This window comes from Dermacentor albipictus, chromosome 5 (genome assembly GCF_038994185.2).
Source record: "Dermacentor albipictus isolate Rhodes 1998 colony chromosome 5, USDA_Dalb.pri_finalv2, whole genome shotgun sequence".
NCBI lineage: Eukaryota > Metazoa > Arthropoda > Arachnida > Ixodida > Ixodidae > Dermacentor > Dermacentor albipictus.
The window spans coordinates 85,509,099-85,529,110 of record NC_091825.1 but is presented as its reverse complement, the minus strand read 5'-3'; the positions used below and the strand labels follow the sequence as shown (position 1 = coordinate 85,529,110).

Sequence of the window (20,012 nt, the reverse complement as noted above, 5' to 3'; positions counted from 1 at the left end):
CAAGCTTCCAACTCGTCTCGGGGTCATCGGCCCGACTCGTTCTATGGCTCCGTCAAATAGAGTTTCCCGAAGAGTGCACCCAGTGCATCTGGCTATTGCGTAATAATGCCTTTGCATGGGATCCCGCGAGCGACGCCGGATATTCCCGGAGGCGTCGAAAGCAGTCGGCGCAGGCTTCCATGACGTGCGGCGAATAGCGGCCATAAATGTTGCCTCGCGGATACCCATTGCGCGCGTGTACGGGAAGCGGCTCTAAAAATAAGCGGTCGTTATTCCCATCCTTTTTGCATGTTATTCCGCCGCTCTAAAATACCGCCTAGATAGGTGAAATGGTGGCAAGCTGCTCGAGATGAAACGAGCGTAAATACTGGAAAACCAGGGACTGCGAAATGGCAGTTTACACAGGGCCGCATCCGGTCTTATACAAAGAAGGGGTTTTTTCACATAGCAGTACCACATCCTCATCTTCTTTTTCTCGCACGAAATCGTTTCTAGGATGTCCACTGTCGGTAAAATTCAACGAGACCTGAATTTCATACGTGACTGACTGCTCCAGACAGTGGTGTACAAAACATTGGAAAGCTTTAGGCTACGCCTGTGGATAGTTTACGTGGGTGTATACGGTTCTTGCGTAACTTTCTTCTTGACAAAGATCCAGTAACAAACTATTACCTGCTTCCTTTCCCCTCCTCCAGTTTTATTCCTAAGGTTCGTTCGTATTTTCTCGAAGCTTTTGAGTACAGCGCAGGAAATGCCAGCTTTTTCTGTGAGCTTTCTTCAGGAGCACAACGGGGAATATTGGCAGTGCACGCAGCAGACGTTCTTGTGTGCGAGAAACCATAACGGTGAGTATAGTTCCATAGTGTGCTCGCAAAAAACTACAGCGAATCTAATACCTGACACGTGACCATTATTTTGCCCGCAGACGTTTAAACGACACGTTTTTAAGCAATGGACGCATTCCCAAATGCGATCGTTCGGACTAACTGATGTTTCTGAGTTTGAGGCCCATGTTTCTGGGGATCGTAGCACGCCCACGTTGTTTTGTTCTTTCGTTCAGAATGAAAATATTGTCACGAGGAAAGCAGCTGACGAAAAGATAACAGTTATGGATTTTTACTGCAATAAACTTTATAGCTGCTCGCCTTCTCGCTATGTGTTCCGCATTCCAGAGTATTTTGAATGATTTTGCATAAGACCCTTCTCGCCTTACATGTAAGAACTCGTAACTATTCACCGCAGCAATGCTTCTTGCGCAATTCTACGTGCCAACTTCTGTTATTGAAACAGCAAGTTTGTATTATGTGTATCTGAACAAGAAACGGTATAGAAATAGAAATTGACAAAATAATTTTCTACTGGTGCCCTTCATGTGCACCCCAGCCTTTTGAGACGACCCTTATGCTACTTCGAGCATGTAAATTGTCCATCATGAGCGGTTATAGAACGTTCACAAAGTATTTGAAGAACTTTTCACAATAAATCAAAAGCGTGCAGCTTGACCAAGGTTCAGAGGCTCGGAAGATGCGGCGCTGAGCCCTAAGCTGAATGTGTAGCAAGGAGAGGATTAATAGATAAGTTTAAAGGGAAGCCTTAATCTCAGGTACGAAGCCCAGAAGCCTACAATACATATTACGTTGACTTGACCCCAAACACAGATCAATTCCATTTAGTTAGGTTTACAGTTTACGACAAAAAAAAATAGTGACTTTGGTATTGCGCTGTTCAGTACCAGGTCACTGATTCGATCCCGGCTGCGGCAGGCGAATTGCGGTGGCGGTAGAAGCCTAAAGAGCCCCACGTGGTGAAAATTATTTCACAGTGCCATACTACTGAGTGGTTTTTGACACCTAGAACCCTATAATTAAAATTTTTTTTACGAAACATGAAAAAAAAGCTGAACAACGACCAAGAAAATATGGGCAGAATGAATAAGTCTCCAGCTACATAATTCTCGTCCGCTTCCAGTGAAGGCTGCCCAACTGAAGAAATATTTGCATCACAACTTAGGCCTTGCAAACTTAAATCAATGTCGTGGAGCCAGCCAGTCAGCAGCGTGTCTCTTTCTTGCATAGCGCTTTTCTTTCGGACATGAAGCTATAATCGGTCCGGAGTGTCAGAAGATAATGACATGAATAACGTCTGTTCCTTGTAATCCATGCCATCGCTACTTGAAATGCGGTAAGCTTCTGTCGACCTCTGCAAGCCACAGTCGTGTCACCTATAATATTGCTTGCAGCCCTCGTAGTATGCTGTTCTTCCGCTTACAGGAGTTAGGATTTCTCAGATATTCATGATGCTTTAACTGCGTACTTTTGTCCAGGTCATAGTGGCTTGCGTTCTGTGTCTTGTTGGCGTCTGGGAACTCGGTGGCAGCCTAGGCAGGCCGTGTCATTAACACATCTGAGCTCAGCTTAAATTTACGAGTTGCTCTGCTGTTCTGTCCACCGTATAGTTTTCGTCGCGTCGTTTTCTCCGCCGCACTTCCGCTTGCGGAGATGGATAGATATTCGGGTTGCTACGGGGTATGCTGGCTTAAATTGTGGGGTTTAACGTTTCGAGACTGCAAAGTATGTTCTGAGATACGCAGTAGTCCGTGGACTACGCATTACGTTTGACCACCTGGAGTACTTAGACGTGCACCCAAAGTACCGTACACGAGGAGCATTTTTGCATTCCGCCCATATGAAAACGCAGCCGACGCGACCGGGTATGGTATGACCGGGACCAGCAGTGCAACGCCATGGCCACCCAGCCACCTCGCTGGGTGTAGGTGCCGTCTTCGCTCCCAACGATAGTGCCGGTGCGCGCAGTGCCACCGGTTATCATTTCCTCGCTTCGTTCTCGATTCGCCTGACTTTCTTCGTTTATCTGAGACAAAATACCGGAAGCAACGTCTGCTCTCGTTTTCGTCTGTTTAACCTCAACTAGAACCACCGACATCCATCTTTTTAATGTCGTGCCACTCGGGGTGTGGTTTGCAGCAGTCACGCAACTTCACTTTTGTATTCTTTTCGAAATATTATTGCTGGCAGCCCACTTCGACAGTAAAACGAGTTTTTGTCAGCACCGGCTGTGACCACGTGTGCTATTTATTTATTTATTGTTTATTTATTTATTTAGTGTTTCAAGTGAAATACACGCCGAAATTGTGTCACTCTCAGAAGCTGAGTCGCGTGTACACATACCATTCTTGTTCCTCGCAGGTTCTACTTATTTCGTGAATGTTATGGGACACAAGGCTAAAGGGTGTGCTGCTTTACGTCTTGCGAAAACTATAAGCAGGGTATTAGGTGCCCAAATTGGGCAATAGCACTGTGGTCAGCGCGTCCCATTCTCTGATGGCCGAGGTTGGGAGGCCTGGCCTCCATCCCCAGCAGCACCGCTGAGCGAAACTGCAGGCTCAAGGTGGCTGAGGTGAATGCATCGAGCAATGGGGGAAGACAGAATTCGACGTGACTTCGTTCGAGGGCATTCAGCCGTTTACGTTATATTTCTCCAGCCATGGCTGGAGAAATATAACGAGGGAATCGCGGTGTGGTTAGAAGGGGCGTAAAAGTAAGCATTTGAACAAAAGCAAAGAAATAATTAAAACAAACAAACAAAAATAGTAACAGTCTGCCATGGCAACCTAAGAATAAAACTAAAAATCATCATCGTAAGCAATATCGAAACCAGGAAGCTCCGGTATGTTGTGAATGCGGGGCTAAGTGAAAGAACCGGTGCCCCAGCTTGGACCGTGTTCACAAAAACATCTTACGCCAGAACTGTTCGCATAAAAGAAAATTTCAGCCAATCCTAACGCTGGAAATTTTGTTATAGAAGGCAATCAACCAATGGAAAAAAGCAATTGCTTACGAAAAGCGTTCTGAATTCATCCTCTCCTCAGTAGTAGCCCCCGCAGGAATTTCTTATTGTAAACAATACAGCCGCTATGAGTGAGGAAGAAACTGAACTAATGTCTAAGAATGTCCTCTTTGTTTTACAAGGAGCGTTACATTATTAACTGCGTCTTCTGATATCAGTTCTCTTGTTAGATCAGCAATGACAACAGCAACTTAGGACATACCGGACAGGGAATAGAGTGCAATATGCACACATGCACCAGCGAATTACCACGTGTCAATGTCCCTTTCTTTACTCAACCTTGCCTTCCTTAACCCCGCCCCATGGCCTCGCTCAAGCGCTGCCTTATCAGGTAACTGTTCACCCTGATTGGCGAGTTTTTGTTCGTCAGCTGCGGGTACTACTCATGTCTACGAAGTGGCTGCTTCGCCATTCGTCATTACGTCATGCATCTTTACGGTGGTGGCGGCACCTACACAGAGATAGGTAGGTCTGTTTGAGAGGAAGTTTATTGGAAAGGATGTTAGGGAAAGCAACCTGCGAATTACTTTTCATATAAGCAGTCCCCTTTGTGAGGTGCCCTCGTTACATATTGTTAACTTGAGTGTTCGGACCATAGGTGCGTGATTGAATCATGTCGACTATTTGCTAACAAACCAGGGCACATCTTTCACGTGCAGGGGATATTTGCAAGTTAACTGCTTCATGAAGCGCAGTAATACGAGGAGGCATGCTCATAACGCTTTTATTGCCGCGAATTCTCCTATCTATTCGTGATTTGTCGCTGACATTGGACGTCATTTAGCACATTACGAAATTGGTAATTCTCCGTACGTTTCATGATTTCGTGCTGGTAATTGGCTTCTGCGCCATGCAGTACAGAATGCATCATTCTGAAATTACATGGTGTGTATCAACCCACCCAAGTAGGAGTGGCTGGGCAAATGCATATACGCGCTTCTTCCACGTGATTTTGTAGCTGTCGAAGTAACCAGTGACAATAGTATTCTTCGGAGAACTTTGACGTGTTCTACAGCGAAGCTGCATATGCCTAGCTTCTGGTGAGAAATGTGTCCGTGGGCAAAAGCCGTGTAGAAGGGGAAAAAATACATATGTAGTCGTCCAGCTGTTACCGCTTGATGTTATCTGTCGTGGTGGTCGCTCTGAATGTCATCATGTTATCAACCATGTTATGACGCATGGCCTTCGTGGCCATATTTATAACGCGTGATGGCGGCGCTCCTTCGCCCCCATTGGAGGGCCGAAAAGTATATTAAAACGCGATGGTGTACCCGCCTATTGTCGTACTTAACGTCGACCTAGCGAGCCCCGATGGCAATTGGATTGCATCCTTCCCGTTGAAATGGTTTGGAATTGAGTACTACATGGACGTCAGTGTGCCTACCAAACGTCACCGGTCATGTATAGATTTAACCGTTGGCAAGAACATGTCTACAGCATAGAAACCGATCGGGGTGTACCACAGCGACCACAAAGCTATCGTCACTGTGGTAACGAATGAGACAAAATAAAGACGACAACAACCAAGAAGTTACATGTATGTGTTTTCTTCATTTAATATAGCAATAACCATATAAATCAATATAGTTTTGAATATATTCGTCCCTATACAGCTTTGCTAGTTATCCCTCTTCACAAAACGGAAGGGCACACATTTGATTTGCACATTGTACTTGTGCCTCTGGACCGGAATATCTTGAACGCATTTCAGTTGATTTTTGTCTTTTGAGGCCTACTGATTGCCACTATATATATATATATATATATATATATATATATATATATATATGTACATGTGTGTGTGTTTCATTTCTATGTTTACTATTATATAGAGAGCGTATATTAAATATGCACGCCGTTGTCTAAACAATTGGCAAACGTGAAAAAATCAACGCATTAGTACTGATGAATGCAATGGGAGTATGTGATCGAATTTCAGACAACGCTGTCTCCTTTCGCCGAGCGAAAGTTACCTTCGGCCGCAAAGCGATGCTGTCATGCGTTAACAAGCGAAGTAAAACGCGCGGCAATCCTTAGACTGCGTCCTGCGGTATTTGTTGAAGTGAACATTCGCAGCGTGCGAGCAAGTAATCTCCCTTCGAAAAGTAAACGAAGTGCGGGTCGTAATAATGACGATGATGCATTATTCGCCTCCCCTTTGAAACGGGACGATGACAAATAGTCAGCTAGCCTGCTTGATTTATTCGTTTGCTTATACACGTTTTTTCATTCTAACATTTTCGCATACATCTCTTTAATCTTCTTTTTCCTCAAAACTTCTCTATCCACCTTATAACGCGACCTATGTCTGTAATAGATCTGGTCCTATCTGTGTCAGCCCATGCATTTTTTACACCAATAATCTAAACGTCTCTTGTTTATTTCGGCTGCTTACCGGTCGATGCTTCGTCCTCTTTAAATCCCAGCACTTCTGGTAGTTATATGTTAAATATGGGTCTCACTGGCTCAGTCCCTTCCCATTCCATAAGGATGTGCTGAGTGGTCTACAAATTTTTTCTGCAGCATACACGTTCGTCATATTGTTGCGAATATTTGCTCCGGTATGTTTCTGTCCTTCGGCAACAAGCTGAAGCCTCAAATAGGAAGGCACTGCCCTTCGTGTTATTTTACAGATTTTGTCCTTCAAATTTCTTTCTCCCCGTTCTTTTAACTCTCCCTGGTCATTTTCGTTTCCACTCTTTGCATTCAATTCTCCATCTCTGGTCCTCTCAGATTGTTTTTGATGGCTCCTGGTTGTCTGTTTACACTTTGCAATTACCATGTACCTAGTTACTAACTTTCCTGATCTCTTTCTCCATTGTGTGTGCACAGTTTTCAGGTGCAAATACTTGTGCAGTTTAGGAGCTATTAATTTTCTTCCATGTTGCTTAGTCTTCCTTCAAAACTAATTTTACTATGCGCTTCTGCGACTTGAAGAAAGGCCAAAACCATGCCATCCTGCACTGCCTCATTTGTCGTTCTACCGTGGACTCCCGAAGCCAACCGGCTTACCGAAGTTTGGTTAGCTTCCCACCCCAACAAAATATCCAATTTGAAGCATATAATCGCATTTGCGAGCGTTAACGCTGGAAGCATTGCTCATTCATAGATTCCACGCACCACCTCATGCTTATTGTGGCCCGAACGTGCTCTATGTTTCATTATTGCTGCATTCCGCTTCTCTTTAATTTTCATCTGTAGAGAATACTTGCAACTATCCCGAATTTGTTGGGATGTTTACGGATTTGAGCTCGTTGAGCGGTATTACAAACATGACGTCACACTTTACGGAGTATGAATCTTATTTGCAAAATAATTTTACTGCGACACTAAGCATAAATAATTTGAATGGCGTCTGCTCGAGCCATCTTCATTTCTGTTGCTAAAAGTGAATTACATTGTATTGTAAAGGAGCCACATACTGACCTTATCAAGTTTCGAGGACATTTAATGAGTCCGGACCCAAAAGCAAAAAAAAAAACGGTACTTTAAATTTTGCAATGTCTAACTGACGTATACATGCATTTGAGTTTGGGTGCGAAATTTAAAAATATAAACCTGGAATCCTTTTTTTCATACAATATTTAACCTTTTACCAATAAATCCGCTAAAACAGAATTCAGAAAGAATGCCTAATCAGTGTAAGCAAATTTTCTGTTTCTCTTTTTGGTTTCTTTAATGGTGTTGGAAGGTGGGGTTCCGCAAGACTGCAATAAAAGAAGACATGCTAAAACGTTACTGCGAAGGCACTTAACACCCGCCTTGTTGCTCGCACTGAAATAACTTTGTACACAAGAGAAGTACTTGCGCAGCAATTTTATTCGAAGTATTTCTTGATGAAGGCGGAAATCGACAACAGCGAATGCGAGGGAAAGTCAGTGGGACCGAAAGACAACATCTTAACCCCTCCAGTTCGTTCCATTTCACAAGTTTTAAAAGTTGCACCATAGTATATGGATCACACCTCTGCGGCGCCGCTCCCAGGAGATATAATAAGGGTATCTTAACAAATCAAATCTATTCTCTGTCTTGTTTCCTCTGTCACCTTCTGCGCTTTCACGTATGGCTGCAGAATCGTACAGATGCACGCACCCTTCCGCTGCATAATGCGCTGCCTGCAACGTACATTCTTCCCGTCTGCCGATGTATTTCACCCGCGTTCGTTTATTCATTCGTCCTTATGATACAATGAATTCATCACGATCTGTATACTACAGTGCACGCTGAATGCTAACCCCTCATGACAGTTCCAGCGTTTTCATGCCCACAGGTTCCCCGCTAAGGCACCTGTTCACCAACAAGATCCTGCAGCTCCAGGAGAACGGCACCTTGAGCGCCTTGCGTCAGCGGTGGTGGTCATCCATGACAGTCACCGACCAAAGCGCTGTCCAGCGCTGCAACCGCGCTGTCGACGACAGCGGTTCCGTAGCGGGAAGTGCAAGCGGGAGCAACGGCGGCAGCAAAGACCCCGTGGGCATCCGGGGCCTCGTGCTAGTCCTGGGCATTGGTTGCCTCGTCTCCCTCGTGGTGGTGGTCGCCGAGTGCCTCTGGAGATTTAGATGCTCCTCGAAGAGGAGAAACCAGGTTAGTAATTACGAAAGCCGTTAGAGGTCATAAGAGGCGGAACACAAAGAGCAGGTATCGCCAGTGGGAGGCGTTGCGTTGTTCTTCAATTCTTGATAGCGCTGCGTTCGCTTCAGTTATGCAAAGCCGGTGAACTCATGACTGTACTACCAACTTTTGCTCAATATGCAGTCTGGACTCACCAGAAATGCTCTAGTGTTACAACAAAATAGGCTAAAGATAGTTTTATTTGAATCGCCATTCTCAGCAAAGATTTGGAGCCTTGTGGCTTCTTTGGTGATCATTCATTTTGAATTATGTTTGTGAGGTCGTTACTATAGGGACGATCGGGGAGCAGTCGCCCCGTGGTCTGTGTTGTCGTGCTTTCCTGATATCGAGCACATGTGCGAGGCGTGACGGGTTAGAAGGACTCTAGAGGAACGCAGTAGGTTTGGCTGAAGGAAATGACGAAGCCAAGTGAATTCATAGTCACACTCCACTCAATTGGCCAGGCCGGAGCTAGGGCAGCGTTCTTCCTTCCTCTATTGTATGAGTGTTGCGCACACACATATTCCTGAACAGCTATGTGCATACCACACCATGCTGGTGTATAGACTGGTCTCAGCTGAGCAGACAGTAAATGTCAAGCTAAATCGATGTACTGATTCGATTGAGTACTAAAAAACGTCGACTCTTTTCCCTCGTTCTCATGTCGTACACCATCAAGGTGCGATGCTTATTACGTCCCTTCCGGCATTCATTGCCGGCGTTCATCACCGGCGTACATCATCCCGCTAGCGTCGTGCCAAGCCGGGCATCTGCTAGGGCAATGTTCCATGCTGCGCAAAGCGGTTCTCGGGATTTCAACGTCGTGCCGTCTCGTCTCCCCATATTCTCAGAACATCATGCTGTAATTTGGTATTGCTTTAAAAGATCCGCCTTCGATCTAAACCCTAAAATTTTAGGGGCTTTTTTGGATAAATAGCACAACACTAATCTGGCCTATATCTTTGTGCATCACCGTTTTATATCATCATCTTCCGAAATCAAGGCTGCACGTCACCATTTACATCCCCCAGTGCAAAGTACGTCAGGATATTGTGCGTTAGCTTGCACCGACCCTATTCCCTACGTTAAATACGTCCTATCCTATTCTCTCTTAGTGAGATAAATGCACGTAAATGCTCAATGTCACATACGACAGAATAGTAGGCTAAATGACCGAAATTTAAGCATCATTTATAAAACGATTCCATTTCTACACAACTCACTCTTTATGCGTCAGCTTGCGTTCAAAGCTAAGTTTTCCGTACTCTTTAGGTTGCAGTGATTCAATTGATTTTATGGAAAAACACCTAATGCCCTACAATAGTTGTAGCTTTGCTTTGAGCTCCCGAATGTACGGCGCATTACGGAATCACCACGTGGACTAGACATGCTGGTCTCGACGTGGGACTAGCCGGGTACGCGACGACTTCATGTCGTATTCGGACCTCCAATAATGTCCTTTCATTCACTCAATCCCGTCGTATGCAGTGATTCATTGGTTTAGAAGTTATAACGACGGAATCGTTCTAAGCATGTGAAGCGCAAGAATACTACCGGATGCGTTGGATTATGCTCCTCGGAAAAGAGTTATAACTCAAAGTGTAAACAAAAGGGACTGATTACATAGTTGTGGCGCGTTCGTAAACGTATTGCGCATCACAAATTACCGATCATTCAGAGACATTGCCGTGTGTGGTCACTTTGGTTTACCTATGTATACCTATGGAGGACCGAGAGCTATTGCACTAGACCAACCATAATGTGCTTATATACTCGGGTAAAGACTCGGAAGCGTCTTAGTCATTAACCTGCAGTATGTCTTTTTTTAATTTGAATAGCACTTTCTGCCTAGTTTTGCATAGATAGATAGATAGATAGATAGATAGATAGATAGATAGATAGATAGATAGATAGATAGATAGATAGATAGATAGATAGATAGATAGATAGATAGATAGATAGATAGATAGATAGATAGATAGATAGATAGATAGATAGATAGATAGATAGATAGATAGATAGATAGATAGATAGATAGATAGATAGATAGATAGATAGATAGATAGATAGATAGATAGATAGATAGATAGATAGATAGATAGATAGATAGATAGATAGATAGATAGATAGATAGATAGACAGACATTTACGGCGAATGAGTGGCCCAAGTTGTCTGCCTGCTTGGCCTATTGGCCTGCTATTGGCCTGCTGTTGGCCTGCTTGGCCTATGCTCTCTCTCCATGGTCGTCGTTTCAGCTTCATGTTAATCTCGTCATTCTGTCGTCGTCACGCCATTGTCATCGTACATGCATCATACATTCGTTGTCGCGCCGCTACAGTGATGTCATCGTGCTCGTTAATCGTCCTCATTCCAGCTTCGGGATCGGTCTCACCATTCTGCCTTCGTCACGCCTTCTACCCCGACAAAGTGGTCCAAGATGTCTAATTTCTTGGGTCACTAGTTATGTGTCCGGGGCCGTGATGCTGTCATGGTTGTTTCATCGTCGTCATTCCACCTTTGTCATCTCACTCTCACCATGTCATCACCACGCCATCGTCGTCACACAGTCATCGCCATTACGTCCTTGTTACACTGTCATTTTATCACTCTTATCACTTCTAGTAAAGTCAGCCCATTTTCAACAGGCCGTCTTCGTCATACCGCCTTCATCATTTCATCGACGTGAATCTATCTTCGTCGTTATATTGTAATCAAGATGTCATTCAATCGGGACTATGCCGCTCTTGTCATTGTCCTTATGCCGTCGTTCTCACTGCATCATTGTCATGCAGTCGTTGTCATGCATTCGGTGTCATACTGTTGTCAGGATGCCGCCACAGTCGTTGCATCGTCATCCCGTGACTGTGATATCTGACTCTCCTCATCACGTCGTCGGCAAACCGTTGTCGCCATGCCATCGCTGTCGGGCTCTCATTTCACCATCGTCAGGAATTCGTCATGCATTCGTTGTCGGAGCGTGGATGTGATGGCGTCGTGGTCGTTATTCCCCCAAGCTTCCTTATCCGACTCTCTTCATACTGCCATCGCTATTGCGTCGTCTACATGCCCTCGTCATACAGTCGTCTTGGTGCCATCGAGGTCCTTATATTATGGTCAGTGAAACGTAGTCACGTTATCTGGATCACACCATCGTTGTAAAACAGTCGTTATCCTGCAATTATCGTGATGCTGTCGTCTTCACACCTCCTACTGCGACGAAGTGGCCCAACAAGTCTTATAGCTTGTGCCACTAGGTTTTTGGGATGGTTAGGATCCTGTCATGATCGTTGCATTATCGTCATTTTAGGTTTGACATCCGTCTATTTGCAACACGTTGTCGTCACGCCATCTTTATCATAGATCACCGAGCCTTTCTTGCCCTCCTATCGTCGCGATGACATCATGGTTGTTTGTCGTCGCCGTCACTCTAGCTTCCTCATCCGACGCTCGTCGATGTGTCGTCGTCACATCGCCGTCATCATACAGACTTTGTGATACAGTAGTCATTATGCCATCGTCGTCCCGGATTCGTGTTTATCCCACTTCCCTCATTCCTTTGGCATGCCATGGTAGTCATGGCGTCGTCGTCTAGAGTCCCCGTTACACAGTCGTGATCATACCATTCTCTTGATTAAGGCGTCACGTTGTCATTCTACTATGGTAATCACTTCAATATTGTTATCCTATTGTCGTCACACCTCCTTCATCGTTCCATCTACGTCATTTCTTGTTCATCGTGCTATCGTAATCATGCTGTAGTCATTCAGTCGCGAACATGCCACGTTGGCATGCCATCGTTTTCATTGCGTTGTTGTCCAACAGACGCTATTCTGCATCCGCTGTCACAGTTTCGTCATCATGCCATCTTGACCGTGCGATCATCATTATTCCCGCTTCTACATCCAATTGTCGTCATACAGTCGTCACCTCATTGTCTTCATGTTGTCTTTATACCTTTGTCATAATTTAAGAATTGGGATCTCATTCTCTCCACGCGCCGTCACTATAGGACTTTGTCTCCATCGCCACCGCGTTGGCGTCATACCGTAGTCAGCATGGCTCCATGCCTAAGGGCGACCTGCGCAAACGAATACTATAACAAAGTGGCACATCATAATGTGTGGCCTATAGCTGAAGCAGCGATAGTCTCAGCGTTAACACTACACGTGGTAAAAAAAGTGACTCATAGATGTGGTATGTGACTACTTTTCGCGATTCTAATTTTCATTACCGTCGACAGTCATCGTGAGACGAGTGCTGTTGCAATTTCTTTTCCTTCGACTAGAACGCCAAAGAAACATTTCTAATTCATTGTAGTTAGAAAAGCATTTCAACTGATTGAAATCAGGGGGAGGGGGGTAATCTGTGTATGAACACGAAGCGCAGTGCCATACTATTTGAGACTCGAGTGGGCTCCTTGAGGGTAAAAGCGTACCAAAGCAAATGTGTGCAGCAGGATGAGGCATGTGTGGGCCGCTAAATGAAGAAGGAGGAGGATGAAAAGGAAGGAAGGAAAGGTAGGGAGGTCAACCAGACACACGTACGGTATGCTACCCTTCACAGGGGAAGGGGTTTAAGGAAAGCTAAAACAGCCTAAAGAGGATTCGGCCCATTATAACGGAATGGCAAGATTTCGCCCAGCAAGACCCGTAGGCTGCGTCCACCCCCCAGAAGCGTTCGGATTCAAAGAATATGGAAGGGTTAACTCGTCAACAGTCTAGATAAGTAAGGGACGAATACATTATTGGTGAAAAGAACCAAGGAAAATATTGCTGGAGCCGGAATAATTGCAAACGTCAATAACGATACAATACAGTAAAATAGGCTTTAAATAAGCAAAAGTACGATTGAGATCGAATAGGCCGAAGGCTAGATAGTGATATATATAATAAAGCCTGATTAAATCAAGCACGCTAGCTCAACTATGTGTCACCGCGCCGGCTCAAAGGGGAGGCCAAGAATTATCATAAACGTCATCATCACCTGCCCTCCACTGTTCGGAAAATCCGATATTTGGCAAATGGTAGCACGCTTTCGGACATATAAAAACTGCTTGTTACAATAATTTACCGCACAGTGTTCCTCTAATCACCACAACTCTCCCCGGTTATTTTTTGTTACCAACTCCTTCGTTATCTTTTCTCATTGGCGTGGCCGTTGTGCTTTTCTTTTTTTTTTCACAGGGTCCCAGATGGAGGAAAGCACGGCAACGCATACCAGCGAGCCTATCTTTACAGGAATCAAGCCTCATCATCCTGGATCCTCCCAAGGAGTTTCAAGATGATCAAGAAAGCTGCCCCATGACATCGTACAAATGCGAAACGCTCACGTAGCAGCAGACCAGCTTAACAGACTGGCATTTTTCAAAACCTGTGCGCGAGTGTTGTTGAATTAATATGTGCTCTGTTTCGTTGAATCTTAATGTAAAAATGACATCGATATGTGTGGATGCATGCAAAATTGTGAAGTGTGACAGAATGAGGGATCTGTAAATATGGCCTCCGTTAGCAGATTATGCTATCATAAGACTTTTCAACTCAGCATTCAACGCTGGTGATTCTACTGCAGGCCTATTGTATCATAAAACAAACGGAAAGACCCATTTTACTATAATCGAGTACTTCATGCGATTTTGGCAACAGGATGTGGCACGGATGGTTTGTTTGCCGTATATGAGCTACAAATTGAAGCAAAAACCGCATTTACACAGCTGGTATAGGTTTAAGAAAGTTGCCAATTTAAACATGCGTAATGGACCCCAGTTTATTTCCCACATAATTGGGGCCCACCGGAATAGTTTGTGGCCATGTGAGTATGATATTTTTATCGATACCCATGAATTGACTAGTCTGAAATAGCAGAAACGACGTGGTAGGCACGATATGCAGCGTGGAATTTGTTAGGGTATAATTGCGCCGCATCTGTGCCACGGGGCGAGCCATTTGATAAGGGTGCTACTGGAAAAGGGGAATGGTAGAGGGAGTCCGTTTGGGCCTCGTTATTTTCAGTCGACTTGAATTCAGCCCGAGTGGCCTCGAAGTGACACTGGTGCTCATGTTTCCCGTTTGGTGTGCGTATATCGCGATCATTTTATTTATTCGCCGACGGCCGAAGGTGTGGTGCTTTCTGGTGCGAGAGATTTACATCGTTGGTTTCAAACAGTGAGTCCACAGTGCACTGAAAGGGATATCTTCGTCTTTGGAGAAGATATTGTAACGAGCAAGTTGTATATTTCGTGTGTTCGTACGGGGCAAGTGCGTACCTCCACGAGCAATAGCACGAATTACTATACTTACGGGAGGAAACGCGGCAGGCAAGATTCAATGAACGCGTCGTTTATGCTACTGCTTGAGTGTGTCATGTGATGAAGTTGCGATTCTTGTCCCTGAAGGTGATGTCAACTGGGGGTAAGAGTTAAAATTGCGCCAATGCCACACGAACTGCAAATGGTGGAAACGAAATGGTGCGCAACAGTTTATGCTAAATGAGCACGTTTTATTCCGTGAGTGTAGTACGTGTTCCATATTGGTTCTTGCGGTTATTGTTTGCACTAACTATTTTGCCAACGTCACCGCCTGGGACATTGCACATAACTCTCTTGTAGTGTAGTTATTTTTATATGCGGAGCACAGTGAACTTTCCGCTTGCTGTACGCCTTTGACAATGGACAGTAACTTTGGCACACCAAACATTCCACACAGGAGGTGCCTCTGCACTTGTTATTGTAGAATATTACGACCATTTGCCGAAACATTGAGGATTCCGAAAAGTAGCGCATCGTCGCTAAGGCCAGAGTGGGCAGCTCGCTTTGTGATCAACCTAATGCTGCCGTCCAAATTCAAAGGTTGGTTTTTCTGAGGTACAGTCTCTCTTAAAGAAAATTTACCTTGGTTACAGTTCATTCCAAGTTTTTTGTAGAACTTAATGAAAAAATAGCAACAGCCAAGGAATCTTCAACACAGATTTTATAATTGTGGTAATGAATCTTAAATCTCCTCTGCATCAAGTCTGTATAAAGGATATTTTCTTTATGGTACTATAAAGTTTCACTATAACGCTACAAGGCAGCAAATCGAACACAGTATTCAAGTAACTTGAGTCGAATTTTCGATGTTAATATCAGTTGTGAGTTCCTTCTACGTACTTAGATTAGATTTTATAATTTAGAAGTAAATCGAAATCTTGCAGGCTAGTACAAAACATATTGTAAGCTTGTTCTTGGTACTTCATTTAGTCAACTGAAGATTGACTTCGACGGGAAGGTTCCGGTCGGCAGGGAATTTGGCTCGGAAAGAAGTTTAGTGGTACAACACGAAAGCGATTACAGTGACAGATGCTTTTCCCCAAATGTCGTAGCATGCAAGGAGAAACCCGCAGAGTCTAGTAGTATTGCGTCGTCATATCTGCTACGAATTATTTCAATATTCTTGTTTTTGCTATCCTTAAAAATTGAACTTTTACGTCTCGTTCATTACACGCGAGAACGTTGGCTTCCATTGAGGAAAGACGCACACGTCTTAGTCACTTGAAGGCCAAAACTAAACCAGCTCTATGGCACACAGTCAGGGACGCTGAGAAACGATGAAAACAACTGCTGGTTTCTGAGCAAGTGCGCGATGAGAAAGTTGGCACGATGAAAAAAAACCATAGAAAAAAAGAGGTGTAGGCCCAGAGGATGTGTTATCGCCAGTTAATCTTCGGGAGTCGAGTGCACGCAGTGACTACATTCATAATTATGCTTTAGTTTTTATTGACGCGAAGGCGAGGTGTGACCAAATAGCACAAAAAGCGTTTTTTTTTCAATAGTTACCTGTGGAGTGGTTATAAAGGCGATCAAATTTTTGGCAGCTGCAATACCTACAAGCACAAGCCCACACCAACGTTCACTAGGAAGGCTTAATATGCATTCTAGGCACGTAATGGTAAGTCATCTATTTTAGTTCATTTCCAGAAAAACCACTATTCAAGAGTGACAGCACTCTCTCCATTGCTTCATATTCTCGTTCCACCTAGACTAGAGCTATAAGTGAATCATATTAGCAAGTATTTTCTACTTACCTAATTGATACGGCATAGAATATAAAATATTGTATATATATATATATATATATATATATATATATATATATAAACGAGAAGAAAGGGGGTTAACCGAGGGACCCGATAATTATTAGTCATATAATGAGAAGCCAACAAACACTGACACCAAGTACAACTTAGTGGAAATTGCATGTGCTTAATAAATGAAATAAAGTAATGATAAATTAATGGAAACTAAAGTGGATGAAAAAACAACTTGCCGCAGGTGGGAACCGAACCCACAACCTTCGCATGTCGCGTGCGATGCTCTACCAATTGAGCTACCGCGGCGGCGTTTCCCCATCCACTTTCTTGGGTATTTATGTGTACTAGTAGAACCCTGGGAGTGTTAGCCAGCGCCCCCACTCACAGACCTTGGCGGCGGACGTGGAACGTCTTTTTTGCCGCAGGCGTCACGAGAACGTGATCTTTTCGGGTGAAGGCAACTGGTCAATCAACCCACATATGCTACCTGAAGGCATCAATGTTGCCGGAGTCGAGACTCTCGTTATGTAATAAACGAGAAGAAAGGGGGTTAACCGAGGGACCCGATAATTATTAGTCATATAATGAGAAGCCAACAAACACTGACACCAAGTACAACATAGTGGAAATCGCATGTGCTTAATAAATGAAATAAAGTAATGATAAATTAATGGAAATTAAAGTGGATGAAAAAACAACTTGCCGCAGGTGGGAACCGAACCCACAACCTTCGCATGTCGCGTGCGATGCTCTACCAATTGAGCTACCGCGGCGGCGTTTCCCCATCCACTTTCTTGGGTATTTATGTGTACTAGTAGAACCCTGGGAGTGTTAGCCAGCGCCCCCACTCACAGACCTTGGCGGCGGACGTGGAACGTCTTTTTTGCCGCAGGCGTCACGAGAACGTGATCTTTTCGGGTGAAGGCAACTGGTCAATAAACCCACATATGCTACCTGAAGGCATCAATGTTGCCGGAGTCGATACCCTCGTTATGTAATAAACGAGAAGAAAGGGGGTTAACCGAGGGACCCGATAATTATTAGTCATATAATGAGAAGCCAACAAACACTGACACCAAGTACAACATAGTGGAAATTGCATGTGCTTAATAAATGAAATAAAGTAATGATAAATTAATGGAAACTAAAGTGGATGAAAAAACAAAACGGTTCCCACCTGCGGCAAGTTGTTTTTTCATCCACTTTAATTTCCATTAATTTATCATTACTTTATTTCATTTATTAAGCACATGCAATTTCCACTATGTTGTACTTGGTGTCAGTGTTTGTTGGCTTCTCATTATATGACTAATAATTATCGGGTCCCTCGGTTAACCCCCTTTCTTCTCGTTTATTACATAACGAGGGTCTCGACTCCGGCAACATTGATGCCTTCAGGTAGCATATGTGGCTTTATTGACCAGTTGCCTTCACCCGAAAAGATCACGTTCTCGTGACGCCTGCGGCAAAAAAGACGTTCCACGTCCGCCGCCAAGGTCTGTGCGTGGGGGCGCTGGCTAACACTCCCAGGGTTCTACTAGTACACTTAAATACCCAAGAAAGTGGATGGGGAAACGCCGCCGCGGTAGCTCAATTGGTAGAGCATCGCACGCGACATGCGAAGGTTGTGGGTTCGGTTCCCACCTGCGGCAAGTTGTTTTTTCGTCCACTTTAATTTCCATTAATTTATCATTACTTTATTTCATTTATTAAGCACATGCAATTTCCACTATGTTGTACTTGGTGTCAGTGTTTGTTGGCTTCACATTATATGACTATATATATATATATATATATATATATATATATGAAGCGGTACTCAATATATTGAGAAGCTTTACTTTGAAATTACGTATATTTTGAGAACAGACAACATATTGAATTATATTCTAGTTAATTGGCCCCTATTGGCTGGTCAGCATGAGGTCACAAAATACAATCGCGGCCACGGCGGCCGCATTTCGATGGTGGCGGAATGCAATAACACCCGTGATTTAGGTGCACGTCAAAGAACCCCAAGTGGTAAAATTTACTCTGCAGTTCCCGCCACGGCGTGCCTCATAATCAGATCGTGGTTTTGGCACGTAAAACCCCATATTTGTATGTTCCTGTAACATTGTGCCAAATCGTTGCATTCAGTAGTCGAAGTATTGTCGCACAGCTCAGCCCAGAATCATGTATAAATAAGTGGGACGTCATCCCAGTTACCTAAGCATGGCTCCAAATAGAGGTGTGTGAAGTAATTTTCAGTCTGGAAGTAACTAACATGTCGAACTGTGTTCTATATAACAGTGCATACATTACCTGCACACATAACCGACCATTTATACTCTACTTAAAAAATAAAGCAAATTAATATATGCAACGCCATTCTATATATTGGGCAATTTTTTGCTAAACTCTGTGCCATTTGGGTAAGTAGGAAATATTTGCATAAATATTCAATTTATATGTCAAGCCTGAAAGGAAGAATATTAAGAGGGCATGTACAAATCAGTGTTTCGCGTGAGTTATTGCTTTGATATAACAAAGAACGCAGGACATGAAACCTTTTGGACACCACGTCTTTCTTTAGCATAGCATCAGCGTCCCTGAAAAAAATAAAACGATTGATTACGGCAAAAAATGGAAGCTTCTCTACGCTTAATATACCTTGGGATAGAAATATTTGCTTCCGGAGTATTGCAGCAAGGTTCAGCGCCAAGGGCATGCTTTTACTCTGCTACGCCAACAACCACAGCCTGTAAGAGCAATAATGAGTGACACCAGTGGCTAGCTTGAAGAGTTAAGTAAAGCAACTACGGGCTACGGGCTACTACAACGCCCTTTGTGCGTTTGTTTTGTGAATGCTGATTGGCATCAAACGGCTTCAATTACTTGAAAGCAAGAGCTACTTCAGGCACTGTGATATAGCACACTTATCACTTTCTGTCTGATTAATTTGCGCTAGTTTGTCCGAATCTAGGGCACAGCTGCTGACTACCATGATGTCTGGGACATCACTCAACGATGTCATCACCAATGCTGCTTGCACGCGTCAAGCCTTCATGTGTAGATTTTATTCGGTGCTGAGTCACTTCCCTCCACCGCAGGACCACTCAATGTTTCGAAAAAGCACTATGCTAGTAATATAAAGATCCCATGCTTATCTGTACGACTGCTCTGAACAGTCCCTGCCTGTGTGGAGCCCAAGCACGGGAATCCGCACAATTTGTGCCAATGGTAACACCTGGATTGAATTGTATGATCGCATGGGTAAAATCTGGATTTAAAGTTCGCAGTGAGCCACGCTGTTTGCTTTCCCTTGCTCAGTCGCCAGACGACGTGCGCGTTGAGTTAACTTGCCTGACAAAATGCAAAATTTTATGCGGTGGATTTTTGATAATGGTTTAAGACTTCACTTGCGTGTTACATGCGCATGACATCCAATATGTGCTAGCTGCTTACTAATGGGAAGAAATTAATTATT

At 44.0% G+C, this 20,012-nt stretch overlaps 1 protein-coding gene across 4 annotated transcripts in view; it reads left to right on the top strand.

Annotated features, from left to right (window-relative positions):
• LOC135905780 (glutamate receptor ionotropic, kainate 3-like) overlaps window positions 1-15,406 on the top strand; it is a 673,125-nt gene extending 657,719 nt beyond the window's left edge. For all 4 annotated transcript variants that reach the window (XM_070539667.1, XM_070539668.1, XM_070539669.1 and 1 more), the window contains 2 exons: window positions 8,138-8,451; window positions 13,663-15,406. In XM_070539667.1, the coding sequence (XP_070395768.1) occupies window positions 8,138-8,451; window positions 13,663-13,812 (464 nt within the window). In that variant the 3' untranslated portion in view covers window positions 13,813-15,406. The remainder of the gene's footprint in view (window positions 1-8,137; window positions 8,452-13,662) is intronic.
• The last annotated feature ends 4,606 nt before the right edge of the window (window positions 15,407-20,012 follow it).